Genomic DNA, 14585 nt, shown 5'->3' with positions numbered 1-14585 from the left:
AGGAAAACCATTCGAGAGTAGATGTCCATGACATCTAAACATCTAAACATGTTTATACGAATCCACGAAATTAATTGTTGGCTAAATAGCTAAAACAAACACAAGGTAAAATTGTGGGTACAGACGGAAAGCAGTGCAAATGATTGTGGCAATGTGACGAGTGCAAACTTGAGTGACGTACCTGATTTGTGATTTTTGTAACATGGTTGTCGAACGGAATCGTAGGAGGTTTGAGCTACCGTACAGATATTTTTTAAATACGTGTCAGTTACCAGAATAGTCGATCGTGTATTTCCTAGACCTCGGTTCACCAAAAGATGTCATTGACAGTCCTTGGACCGTTAATTTTTCTATCAAAGAACCAAAGAACTAAGAAAATCAATTTCCGCGCAATGCACACACGAAAATGACTATTTAACCTCGGGTTTGACGCATGACGGTTCTGTCACATAACCTAGTCCTCAAATCGATGAAGTGTAGAGCCTCGCATAGAATACCTGAGCAGCCTTTTTCGAGAGTGTATATAAAGACGCCAACAAATCACGCACGATCCAGTAGCAAATACTTCATGGTACTATTGTGTTCATTCGTTGGGTGTATCCATTTCATCATTGTCGATGATAGATGTTCGTTGTTCATTCGGGTGTCAGAGTTCAGTGTCATATATTCGACAGGAAAGCTTGAGAATACATTCAGAGGCTTGATATGTAGAAAACGGTATCGTATCAGACACGCAGTTTTTCATTCCTTCATTGAGGACTTTGGTACAGTATTGCTGGTAGATCCTGACAAGCGTGGTTGAACTGACGATTAGAAAAACAAACACAAGCCACACGGTAACTTGAGATCAAGCTGAAGCGAGCAGCCAAATGTGTTAAACTTTTTTGAAATAGAAAAATGCAGTGCAGTTTTATCCTCGTAATTCTATATAAAAGTATTGAGGGTTCAAGGTATTTCACAAAAAACTTTCATTTTCGGACTTCACCACCTCATTCGAACGAACATTGGGATGTTTCGCTGCTAATTCTGGCTGCTAGCTTCAGCCTCGTTTTACTTGAGTATGCAGTGCATATCACCTTGTGAAATAAGTTGGACGCAGTCATTCCCATACCTGTGTCAATACGGCTACCTCAACTGACTGCTGCGCAGTAGTTAGTTTCCAGCAATGTGTATTCTACCAAAGGCATAATATTCGCGAAAGCCTTCGGAAAGGTACCTACATACTCTATTTACTTTCATTTCTGATCGAGCCGTTAAAGGATATAGAATCGTGCGCATAGCAGTGACGATCCCAAGTAGAACACAGTTCTGATATCTATAGTGTGGATGGGGGCATCATAGAGGTAACAGTCACTATTTCCAAGCACCATAATTAAAGTTTACTATTCCAATTTTCTCAAACGGTCTCATTTTTTCCCAAATGGGACATGCAGAACGTGTTGACTTTGACAAATTGGAGAATGATAATGATTCATCCACTTTGTGATTGCTTGACTAAATTCTTCAAGTGCTTAGCTCATGGTTCAAGTTATACGAAACCCAACGTACAAATTGACACAGTTGTCGCCACAATCGAAATAAACAAGTTAGTTGTTTATATTTAGCAAATTGACTCGCTCTTCATAAAAATTGACGCGTCAAACTTTGATCTGATTACAATTGCCAAGGTCGAAAACCGTCCAGAAAAGGTGACTTTGCCGTATAAACAGGGAGAATTATTATTATTTTCTTATCCGTCGATAATTACACAAGCTTTCCACTTGTTGCCAAAACGAACTTCCCGCATACGCACCTCGAACAGTGCATATTTTTGCACACAGCATAGTCGATGCATGAACTTACATTGCATCGTCGATTGGCACATACATGAACCGCACGCGCCCAACCATCCAGCGTGACGTGAAGCAGTAGATGTTACCCAACGATATACACTGCTCCGAATCGCTCTCCACCGAATCAAGATCCGGAAATCTATAATCTAGATATTTTCCTAATACACTCAAGAGGAGAAAGTCGATTCACATATCAAATACCGATCGCATTCCCACATTAAGTCTTTCGCTCTACTGATCACTGTCGAAATGTTCTGTAACCATAGTACCAATGAAACCCTCAATGAAGCACTTTCAAAATCGTTCCATCTCATTTAAACTCTGAGTGACATGCGAAAGAAAGCTACAAAAAGTACTTCGAACGCCTCGTGGCGATAACCACTTTTCTGACCCCCCGAAAGTTGTCATTATAACTGTGAGTTTGGGGAAAAAGTACTGCAAACATCAGAGAAAGCTTATCGATTCGGCATGGAATTGTCCCGCGCCATCATGGCTCTGAATCGAGCGTCGTAACGTGCGGAAGTTGGGTAGAAGACCAGTCGACACACACCTGTAGGAGTGGTGGGTTAATGTTTCATCCGGGATCTCTAGACCGGGTCTAGTGCGTGCACGTGTCGTTATCTGGGCTCTCTATCAGACTGCCCCAGAGATTTCTTCGTAGAAGAACAAAGAAGAAAGACTCGATCCATAGAGAAGAGAGTCTAGAGTTGTATGGTAGGACTTCGGAAAGTACTGATAAGCCCGGGGTGCACAACCCGGTTTCCTAATCTGACTGTCAAATTCCTTGCGAATTGGAGATCCTAGTAACTTTAAGCTTGACCGATGCTCAGGTATCTTAATGCCGTGTCCAATTGGAAGTAAAAATTGGATACCAATACGACTTTTGACCTATGGTTACTAAAATTAATACACAGTTGATGGTTAGCGTATGAAGTTTTGTCACGATGAGAGACAAGTGTGTGTCAACGTGTATAACGTCCTGTTTACACGGGAACATATATTTACAAGGTACGGTTCCGCAGGTTCCGAGAAAATTAATAGCCGATAACCTTCCAGTGTAACTAATTCCGTTAGTTAGCAAACTTAGCATATCGGCTGACGTGAATTACCACCGAATGGTTACAGCGTGCGGATGATGTAGGTACAGTACAGGCATAGGTACAGAAGACGAGGTGCTTTGCTGCTTTGGAAATTGCTGCAAGTTTCCAATAACTCGAGTGGCTGTCCGTTAACTGGGTCGACTTTGAATATTTCTTCGCACTCCTTACTACGGCTGATCAGGGCCTTTGTTTACTTTTTACCCACGTTTGCCTTGGAGCTTCGTTCCGCGGAAACGATCGAAGGAAGCATGGGTAACGGGTAATTGCGTTAATGTGCATTGCGCGTGATAGAGAGTTGTTGTTGTACCCTCAGCTCATCGCAGCTACCGCTGCAGCATTCGCGGATTCACCTTAACACGCCGATTAATTAGTTAGCGAGAACTTGGCACCCGGATGCAATTCGGAAGCTGAGGCATGGTGCACATCGGGAACTTGGTAGCCATTATGGAGGAACGTGACCCCGACAAGCAGGACACTCTGGAAACGGATTCACTTGAGATTGAGGTGATTCATTATTGCGCTGACGATGAGAAAAATCTGAGCACGTGAAAACGAAACCTTTCGAGATCTCGATCCGTCTTTCTCCCTCGTGAGCAAAGAATCTGGAAATAAAAAGCGTGGCTCCTTTGTTTTTCAGGCCACTCAGCATCCCTCGTGTCCCCGTTTACTCGACCTCAGTAAAGGCGGCCTGTCCAGGATACCGGACAGCACCATCGCCTTTCCAGCGATCGAGGAACTGATCCTTGGACAGAATCAGCTTGGGAACCCGGACAGCAATTTGGCAATATTGCAGAGGTAATTAATTTTCGGTTAAAGTACGCACCACGTATGCATAGGGAAATCGTTTTCTTACAACGCGCGTAGCAATCGTAGGATAAAGTTTCATTCGTTGGTTGTTGTAGAATCAACGCTTAGTTTCTTTTTACGCATTTGTCCGAAAATCTTCCACTAGCTGTGCCCAAAGCGAATTTTATAAACTTGCCAAATTACAGCACTTCAATTTATAATCGAAACTTATTAATGTTTTTGTCATTCGGGTTTAACGTGTTATTAATAGACTGAACAAGCTATACAGTAAAAAATAAATAAACAAAATTCGAATGTAATTAATTTGAAATTAATAAACACGTTGAAAACTGTAACTAAACACATGGTACAGAGTCATAAGTTGTAGGCAATCACCGTCAGAGTTATTTTTATCGGGAGAAATATTTATTATACACAAATAACATACATTTTTGAAACTTGGAAATTATCGACGATGCTGCAGGCCAATTTTTTTAACCGGGCAATTCTTGTGACATTGTTAATGTGAAATGGAATTGAAAAATGCACGTCGGTGTATAGCATAGAAAAGCTCCGGTATCCTCGATTCGAGAATGATAAAATACTTTTCCGTAAATATATGAGTAAAGAAAGCGAATAAACTGCAACTTCGGAATATGCCATTACCGATAACATAAATTCAAGATTCTATGGAAAATCGTAATTCTATGAACAAGTCCGACTGGTAGGTAATCTAAAGGACAATATCGAGAACGTCTAGTAAGAAGAAAAATAGAGAAAATGGAAAAATCGATGAGAATAAATTGCCTCGCAGCAGTCGAAGCCCCGTTACGTAAAGTGGTTATATCAAGTATTGGTGAACGACGCCTGCATTCTGCTTAGCCTGCAGTTCAGTCGTGAAAACTGGAACGCCAGCATCCCCGTAACGGTGGTGAAATATACGCATATTTAATATCCTATTTATTATAATGATATAGATTTTCTGAAACAGATAAGAGGCTATAGCGTCACGCGAAATGCTCTTGGAGTAAAGAAGGCCTAAAAACTAATTGCTTTCCCGATTATTATCCCAATTAACGGTCCGTGTCGCTGCCGTGAGACGCAAGCTGTGCATAATTTGAAAAATCATCGACATCTCTGTGTAAAAAGCAATCTGAGAAAGATCTTTGCGCGCAGTAACATTGACGCGATTGTAAAATTTGATACGATTCCAGCCAACTTCTTTTTTTTTTTTTTCTTCTTTCTTCACTGTTGTTCATGTTGTATGTGGCATAAATTTAAGCGCGCAAGTGATGTGTGAGGATGGAATATAAACGTTTTGACTTATCTCCCGCTGTTCGGATTTTTCGATAAAGGTTTCCACGGCTATCCGTGGTACACCTGCAAAGGAACAACCTGAAGTGCTTCCCGAGGGAACTCCTGGAATTGAACGGGCTGACAACCCTCGATCTATCCGACAACCTCATCGCCGAGATTCCTCCCGACATCAACCGCCTCGTAAAGTAAGTTGAGAAAGAAATTTTTTTATCGATCCCATATTTCAGGTAGCTTGTATTATATGCCTGCCTACCTAATCTCGGGTGTTGGGTATTTGGTATTTTTTTTTTTTTTTTTTGGGCGACAATGTTCATACGACGGCGTTTCGGGTTGCGATTAATATCACTGCGTATTTTTACGAATATCATTTTATTTTTAGCACATCGTCGTGCATTATACTTTTTAATTGTGAACTTTGTAAGCCGCACAGTTCAGAGTACGGAACGTGAATAAATTTTAGCGTTACAAGTTCGTTGGCGAAACAAGACGATACGCAACGTGAGATAAACGTGCGTGTGTCGCTCTATCTTAATTTAATCGACATCTACTGAAAATATGCTATACTGCAAGTATAAATAGAATCAGTAATTTGAAACGGAAAAGAAAGAGATCGTGACGCGAACAAGTCGAAGAAATTTCAAGAATTATACAAACAATTTGGATAACAGATCAAACTGAGTTCGTGAAAAAAATTAACGCCAAGCCATATTTCAAGATCATGTTCTTAACAGAATCTAAGGCAAATTTGAAGTATATAACAAGGCAATGAAGTACGTTCCATGCCAACTTTGATATAGTATTGTCGGGGGTCGAAAAAGTAACGACTAATTTATTTTTAAACTCTTTTGACCACTGGTTAAAAAGTCGTCTTATTTTGACATTAATTTATATCCGTCCGGTCGTACGAAGAAATCATTTGCCAAAAAAATCTTCGCGATGACGTGAAATCGATGGAAATATTTTTCCTATTTTTTTGGCGACTTGATGCATCTTTTTTTCATTCGTACAAACAGTCTAAGCCCGCGATTTTCACGGTGTTGGCCACCTTTAATTTTCATGAAATTTTCACCATAAATTCCTTATGAAAATAAAAAAAACTCTTGAGAGCTTGCCGAAGATGGAGAGATGTTTGATTCAGAAGCTACAATCAAACGAATGTCAAGGAAATGAACAATATGGGATTATCTATCTGATCTAAATGTCTGCGGAATTGAGTTATATCTGACAAGTGAAATTATTATAATCAAATTAATTATTCATTTGTTTGTTCAATCATATTGTTCGTTACCTTGACTTTTATTTCATAGTACATTTTTAATCAAAGATCTCTCCATCTTCGGCAAGATATCAAAAGTTTCGTATTTTCATAAGGAAATTATGTTGAAATTTTCACGAACATTGAAGGTGGCATCAAACATCAGCAGCATGAAAATCGCGATCTTAGACTGTTTTTGCAACAAAAAATGCATCAAGTCGCCGTAAAAAAAAATCGGCACAAAGTTTTCTTTCCATTTCACGTCGTCTCGAAGATTTTTTCGTACGACTGACGGATGTTCGGATATAAATTAGTGCAAAAATAAAACAACTCTTCAACCAGTGGTAAAAAAAAAAAAAAAAAAAAATTAAATAACTCAGGAGTTACTTTTCCGACCCCCGAAATGCTATATTAAAGCTCAAGCAATATCAGAGATGATGAGGGTTGGCGGTAGGTCAAGTTAGCATGGAATGCCCCATACACACAGTGCACATTTTTTTTTTTTTTTATTTTTTGTTTTTATTACCAGAAATTTCCTTTTGTACACAAATTACACCGTTAACGCTTCTCGAACTACGCTCAGTTGAAATGACATAAAAACGTTTTCAAATCCGTTCACTTTCGGAATGGATATAATTCAAGGTTCTCAAATCCTGTTCCTAAAACATTAAACACCCTTGAAGCATTGTTTTTTAACCCTCTAAAATTTACCATAATTTGTTTAAATCCCGAAATCTGTACCGAGAAAAAAACAATTGACGATCGGCGAGCCCGTAATGCAGAGTTCCGTTTAGCCAAATTTCGGCCATGCCTGGAGCTTTTATTTTTCACGGATAAAGCTGTGCAGCGGATGTTCATGGCTAATTGGTGAAAAATGTTTCCGCATTTCCTGCTGGCTGATAGAATTCTGAAATTCAAATTCACCAGTACGTGTTTCGGTTCAAAGCATTCGATGTATTCAGCAGCATCGGGCCGATAACGAACGCGACCCCAGTTATGTTCTCGCGGTATGCATGGCAGTCCAAGCGATACATAAATGCACCTATGTATTCCCAGCAGTACATAGCACGTCGTATCGGAGGATGTTAGCCATGCACACGCGTGTATAAATGTCGGCCGATACATTGCAGCATGGATTTATACCGAAAATTCGCAGAGAAATTTACACCGAGAATGGTAACAAGCCCGTTTTCAACGATCAAAAACAATTCAGCGCAATCCGCTGCACGGCCAAGAATGCACGCCTGCTGCAGCAAGGAATTACTTTCGTTATGTACGGTAGTTGGTAGAGAAATAGGAAAGAAAGTAGGTAGGTACATACGGTCAGTTACACCAAAACGTACGGGCTATAACTTCAGAATTAGGGCTCGGGGGTAGCGGGGGGTGGTATTTTTGATATCAGGAGACACAACTCTATCATGCATCGATGTTAACTCCTAAGCCGTCATCAGAGTGCACTCCTCGACCCATCAGAGTGCAGTAGCTGCTGCACGAGTTGCAGCGTAACGCCTATATCTGCACGTCGGTCCGATGCACATTCAATGCACATGCAGCCTGCTAGCGGACCGATCGAGACCTAAGCTCATACAGGTATATACGTGAGTTGGGATGCCTACTGGACGCAGTGTCGCGTCAGCTTATTCCATGTCAATGATACCAAGAAGTATTGCATGATAATTATATTTTCGGAACAAATAGCAATACACAATAAGGCCAAACAAACAAATACTAATAATGGTAATAATCATCATCTTTAATTTACGTGCAAGCCCTCCCTCACGTGTAATATCGCGTACTTATTGCCAACGCGTATACGTACGTTCAATTTTTTATGAGCGTTCGGCACGACTAACAGGTGTTTATAGAAATTGTCGCCTAGCCGTATTCCGTATTTTCAAAGTGGTAGCCACGCCACTCCGCTGGAGAGTGCTCTGAATTTCGACACATCGTTCTGTGGAATATAGCTTATGATGATGACGCTTGTTGACTGATTAATAGCCGATAGCAACGGTCCAAGACTTCGAAGCGAATGACTTGTTGGCGGAAAAAATCTTAGAGGCTCAGTTGTCACGCCACGCGTAAAGATAATACGCTCATACGTACGTGACATGAATGCATGCGCGCGATACCCAATATCACGATGGGTTGGGTTAGCAACTTATTTAATTTTCCTTGTTTCTGTTTATATCATGTCGTAGAAATTATCCTGTTGTTTCCATTAGCCGATGATGAAATGTTTAACGCTCGGGCGTCATATCTGTTCGAGGAAAAGATATGGAATATGTATAATGATAAGTATTATCCTCATGGTTCTCAGACTTTTTCTGCGCATTGTATTTTCTAATAAAGAGTTTGAAATATTTTGATTATTTTGAACCTGCTCACCAGAATTCACGGCACCCAGCTTGCCTGCCGTTGCTTGGCAGCCGTGCTCGGGTGACGGTAGTGTGCATTTTTGTAAAACAGCATGATGAGGTGCTCCAGTTCGCTATGACAACCAACGCTCATGAACTCGTTGACAATGCACCGTCCTTGGTATCGTGTGAAGTACGTAAGGGTCATTAACGTTGGCAATTTCGGTAGCAATAGAATGCCTCTTTTAATAGGAAAATGTAATTGTCAGGGTCGTTCATGTACCCATATTCGGATCGTTTAGTAACGTTTGTTCATATCGTGGAGTATACTTCGCCTTTTAATCAGTTGCACAGCGAATGTGGTTGAGGAATAATAATAGCCCACGACCCCGAAAATCAGTTTACAAAACTGAGCGCCCGATACGGCGTAATGTAACTACTTCATTTGTTTGCGTCAGCATCGCGCTGGTAATGGAGTATATGTATAAGCGCGTCTCCTGTCTTCCCGGTCTTCAGAGTAAAAGCTACAGCCGATAGCAGAGATTCTCACTCCTGAGACTAAAATCGCAGTGAATCCAGAAGAACACATAAAATCAGCGGGCCCATGGGAGCTGCCGTATTTTCTGAAAAAGGAGGTGTTACCTGTCGACCTAATAATCTACCTCGGTAACTTCACGGAGTCCGAAGATTCTGCAAGCTCCATACGAGGCTTGGGGCCTAACCATGACGAAGACGCATCGACTCCGCATGAATTGTGGAAGAAGTCTACTCACCGGTTGCGCATTGAATTTATAAATGGCAAGCATCTGGAAGTAGAATAAAATTTCGAACGCACCGGGATAGATGAAGAGCGGATTCGCATCAACGTAAACACTTTGTTGCCGGTGTTTGGTTGATTGTTACCTCCAGGCACGGAAACCTTCGTGGACGTGGAAAAGCTCGTCACTTTCGTGGAGACGTACCTTCATTTGAACAAGTGTAACGACCAACGATACGCCTCCTGTCCCTGCCATTTGGATGTCGACCCTGAGACCGCTGCAAAGCTTGAACCGTCTCCAGACAACGCATGTGCAGCCGGCCACGTCCATCACTTCTGCTTCCAGCATGTGAATTACTGGTTGTCGGACGTCTTGGAGCCTTCGATCAAGCTTTCGGGTGAAGGCGGGTCACACATTGTAGTTATTGTAATATCCCGAGATAAGGTATTTGGAATAGTTTGGTTGCTATGGTCACAGAATAAGAGAAGTGACTACAGTTTTCACCAAGATGACAGAGGTTTCATAATGTTTGTGCAAAATCACATAACATTGTGTCGCAAGCATCGCTTCACATTACAGCATGCAGAGAACACATCAGACGTTCATATTTGCTGCCTCGAGCAAAGGGCATGTCTAACGTCGCTATCATTGCTGAGTGCCGGCATGACGACGGATCGTAACAAAGACACTGTTCACGTCATGTTCAGTTATGACCTGCGTCAAGCTTGTGTACGACACATGAACACACACACGCACACGCATACAAGGAAAACGTATTATATATGATTTCAGTAAATGTCAGAAACGTTTTAAGATAAAGTAATGTGTGTAGCAGAGGTCTGAGAGCAGGTGAGCCTGGCTCAGGTATGGTAGATTGTTGACGTTGACACTAGCCTTGGGATCGACGTTACGTTACTAGAAGTCAACGTTTTGCGCCAAGATGTTCGTTAGCTCTGCAGCGTTTATCTTTCTATCTTTCTGCAACACCTGAGCGTCTTATTTTGCAGAGATTCATGCCTATACCTTATCCAGAAGCGTGCCAGGAGGCTGTCGACCATCGCTTGTGGTGAAAAAATTTAACTGCATTCTGAGCCAAATGCATCTCAATGCATCAGGTTGACATTGCAATGTCGAAATTCCTATTCTCACCTGATGCTGCATCTAGGAATTATGCACCGTACGTTATTGTGTTCCAGACTGTACATCCGTTACCGCACTTCTCGAGCCGCAAGCTCGGAAGTGGAAATTGCCTTTGCATTTTGGTTACTCTGGCGCATCGCATCGCTGTTGAAAAACATATCTTTGAATAACGAGGACTTGTTCGTTTGGAAATCAAAATAATGATTTGGACTCTTTAACATTGATTTTCAGTGATTTGTACTGATTTTTATCTTATCGTGTAATTTTCATTGATTTCCAACGATTTTTTAGCGTTCCAGACGATTTTCAGTAATTTCCGGATTTGATAGAATCGTAGGAAATCGAAACAAATTACTGATAATCACTGGAAATTACTGAGAACGATGGAAAATCATTGGGAAACAATGGAAACGGATTGAAAAACTTTATAGCAATAAAAGTATATGAATTACGTTGAATCGAATAGAATTTCAATGACTTAAGAGCAGTATGGCGCTTATTATGACAAAAGGCGTACGATTTGATGATTTCCACGATTTTTAACGCTAATACGTTGTTTGACATCTTCAACGCTATCGTGTGATTCCAAGTGAATTACAATAGTTCCCAATGATTTCAGTTAATTGGATTTATTCCTTGCTATTTTCGAGAATATTTCAGTCATCGTAGATATTTTCATTCATAATTCAATTTCCAGCTGTGAATTTATGATTTCTTTGAGTAAATGTCCCCTCGCTAAATAAATACTTTCTGTATTTTCATTCGCTTATTGCACTTCGGGATTAATATGATTTTACCTTTTTCAAATAACTCGACGACCATTTCCCGTAAATTATACTTTTCTTTCAAAGACAGCTTTAGTCAATTTAAAGAAAGGTTTTAATCAAAGCTTCAATTAATTTGATGGTGGAAGATGATTTTAATTAATTGTTCGTATCGTTACTTATTTGTTTACCAAGAATTTGTTTTAATGTATTTGCTGCTGATGGTCTCACTTAAAATTGCAATGAAACTTGCCCAAAGACGGAAAAAAAAACAACGAAAACTATCCATCAGTGTAATTCGTGTAAACGACCTTCCAGTAATTCATAATTCATAATTCATCGTTCATCCCATATAAGTTATTCTGCGTTCCATAACCGCCTTCGTACGGAATATCTTATTAATGCTCAAAGTTTAAACGTTACTGCGACTCCGCAAGATACGGAGAACTTTGACCAATAGAGCATAATTAGCAAGAAAATATTTGCTCCTATACATGATCAAAGTCCGCGAATTGTAGAACCTACAGAAAACACATGCAGGGCTTGAACTATAATCCCATACGTACTTGTGCCCGAAGACCAAAATGGCGAGAGTGAAACAGTAAGGTAAACTTGAAGGAACTACGGTCTCACGAACTCCCATCACCTGTGCTAAGAAACTCTCTATCCAGCTCGCACAACGTTGAGCAATTCTAGCATGCAAGCCCTAACTCAGATGAGGCACGAGCTTTCGTGTTTCACAGCTTTGCTGACGAAATTTCGTCTTTTCATTCTCCAAAATATTTTTATTAGCCCCCAAAAACAAGTCAGGGATCAATTCACAATAATAGGTTTTCACCTACGATATAATTGATCACTGATTGGAATTACATAGTTTTATTATATTACAAGATTAATCAGTTCTTTTCTAATTGAACCCTCTCACTTATCCAGTGTATGAATTTTCATTCAAGATTGAGATGTTTTCTCTTTGTTCCTTGCAATAGGATTTAAATTTTGAACGATTCTTCGTTATTTATATGTATATTTGTATAGATCAATGTTACCGAGTTGAGCTCTCAAAGAGTCAAAAACTACACTGAGAAAAATTTTATTCTTTACAGTAACTAGGAAAATTCAGTAAAACAGGTATCGTTAAAAAACTGTTTGAATATTGTTGGAATTACGAAAAACTAAAAATTTCTCTCGGTGTAGTGCCTGGTCGAATCTTCGAATAACAGCATATTGTGTAACAAGAAAGCGAATTCGGTCTTTTAGGGCCGAGCGTAAGCTTGCAATACGAATCGTAGGTGAGCCGAAGACGAATATTGCAAATACGTGAGGCGAAAAAACCGTTGCTTTCTTGTTGCACACGATTCTTTACACAACAAGGGTATGTTACGCGTTTCTTTACGAAACACAAAATTGAGGTTAGGGTCGCGTAAGTAATGTCAGATGTGTTCGCGACAGCGCATGCGCGCGGTACAGAAACGACCACTTTCAAGTCCTAGGAGTGAAAAGTGGTCTTTTCTGTCATACGCGCATGCGCATTCGCAGACTCACTCTACCGTCGCAGAAACTGGTACTTTGCGTACGGAAAATAGGATTGAAACATGCTCGCGTTGTACAAACACTTGTTTCAACAGGGTAAAAATTATCGTTGCAAAGACACCGAGGTTTAATAATAAACGGTGCAGTTCTGCTCCCTGGGTTTCTTATGACCGTATAGCTACGCAGGTTGTTATTGTGTTCTTCGAGGCTTCTCCACGCCTCTGCGGCGATGCGTCGAGAACGTTCCGGTTGATAGTCCTGCCCCGGGAGTAAGGCCCGTGCCTTCTTCGAGCAGCGAACAAGCCTTTTACTTGCTCTTTGGATCCTGGTCCGCCATCCATCGACCAGTCGTTGTCAGTCAGTTCTCGGCTTGCTCGTGATCCATTGCGCGGCTTATTGCGATCCTTGGTCATCGGTCAGTTGAACGAGTAATTGTATCGAGGAGTGCTGTTGAATTGTGTGTGCAAGATCGCGAGTCAAATGTGCGGCAGAACGTGTGGTGGATATAGTTTTTAATCGAGGAATCTAGCCGTGAACGTAAACTGTCGAGAGGTGAAATTCTCTACTTTTTTTTATCTCTTCTTTTCGTGCTAGCAAAACTTTTGCTGAGGTCGTATATTTCGCGTTTGGCTTACCGGAATCGCAACTTTGCGGTTTGAAGAACTTAAACCAACGGTATATCTGGGATCCCCAACTTGGGGGATTCGTTTCCAAGTTTTCCGAATGCGGTAACCCGAGAACATAAATCTAATCGAAAATTTTCGGCTTTTGGTATTATTTTATACCTCGACCGAAATTGGTGATTGCGGAACTGGAAATTTGGAACTGAGAGATCTGAATGTAAAAATTTATTACCAATGAAATTAGTACTACGAGGTTAAAATTTTTTAAATTGTGAATAATATTCCTGTGTTTAGGTTATCAGAAACTTGAGATCTTTCGAATTAAAATACGCTGCGACGCGAAAATTCTAGATTTTTCGAATTGTCCGACCTATATAATCAACATTATAGAATTTTCATCGAAGTCTGAGCAATTTGAATAAAAGTAAAGGATTTATTACTCAGCAGATGGAAACCAAAATTTGTAGCCGTCAATCGATTTCCAATTAAAATTATTGTAAGACGCATCAGCAGAAGTTTAATTCCTACGAAGTCTGCGTAGCCAAGTCCAGCAATTTATCGTAAACTCGTTTTATCGAGTAGCGAGAATTGAAATACGTAAAACCATCGAAACAGGAAAATGTAGGATTTTAAATAATAGGATCAGAATTTTTTAATTCGGAAAACTATATTCCTGGTTTAATGTTTTAGCATCTTCATTTTACAGGGTAATTGATTCCACTTTTTTCACTGCATTTTATTGATAACAATAACTAGTCGTTTCACTTACGAAACTGGTAATGTGCATGTTTCTTTAACACGAATATTGAAATTATGGGCACAAATTGATCAGTGACTAAAGACGGTGCATCACACCTGAAATCGAATCAGTGATTAAATACTGAAATTTTCCAATTACAATAATATCTGGCTAGCTAGTCGCATGAATTTTGTCATGATAATCGTCAGTTCGGGGTTGAAGGATACGTGAATGTATCAGCCGCCCATAATGATCAGACAGGATAGCGGGGCGTTAATTGTTAACATGAGCATTACCCGAGTTTCGACTCGGGTGAGCTGCGGCGTGGTTAAAGTGAACCGCAACGCACGTAGGTATGTAGGTTACACGTATTGACTAGTTAGCATA

At 40.4% G+C, this 14585-nt stretch overlaps 1 protein-coding gene across 1 annotated transcript in view; it reads left to right on the top strand.

Annotated features, from left to right (window-relative positions):
• Positions 1 to 14585, top strand: part of Phlpp (PH domain leucine-rich repeat protein phosphatase) — a 99838-nt gene that overhangs the window by 73353 nt on the left and 11900 nt on the right. Inside the window, exons 6-7 of the mRNA XM_046610454.2 lie at positions 3570 to 3727; positions 5074 to 5220. Of these exons, the coding sequence (XP_046466410.1) occupies positions 3570 to 3727; positions 5074 to 5220 (305 nt within the window). The remainder of the gene's footprint in view (positions 1 to 3569; positions 3728 to 5073; positions 5221 to 14585) is intronic.

Source organism: Neodiprion pinetum, chromosome 2 (assembly GCF_021155775.2).
Source record: "Neodiprion pinetum isolate iyNeoPine1 chromosome 2, iyNeoPine1.2, whole genome shotgun sequence".
Taxonomy (NCBI): Eukaryota; Metazoa; Arthropoda; class Insecta; order Hymenoptera; family Diprionidae; genus Neodiprion; species Neodiprion pinetum.
The sequence above is the reverse complement of the archived record's forward strand: the minus strand, read 5'-3'. Positions and strand labels throughout refer to the sequence as shown.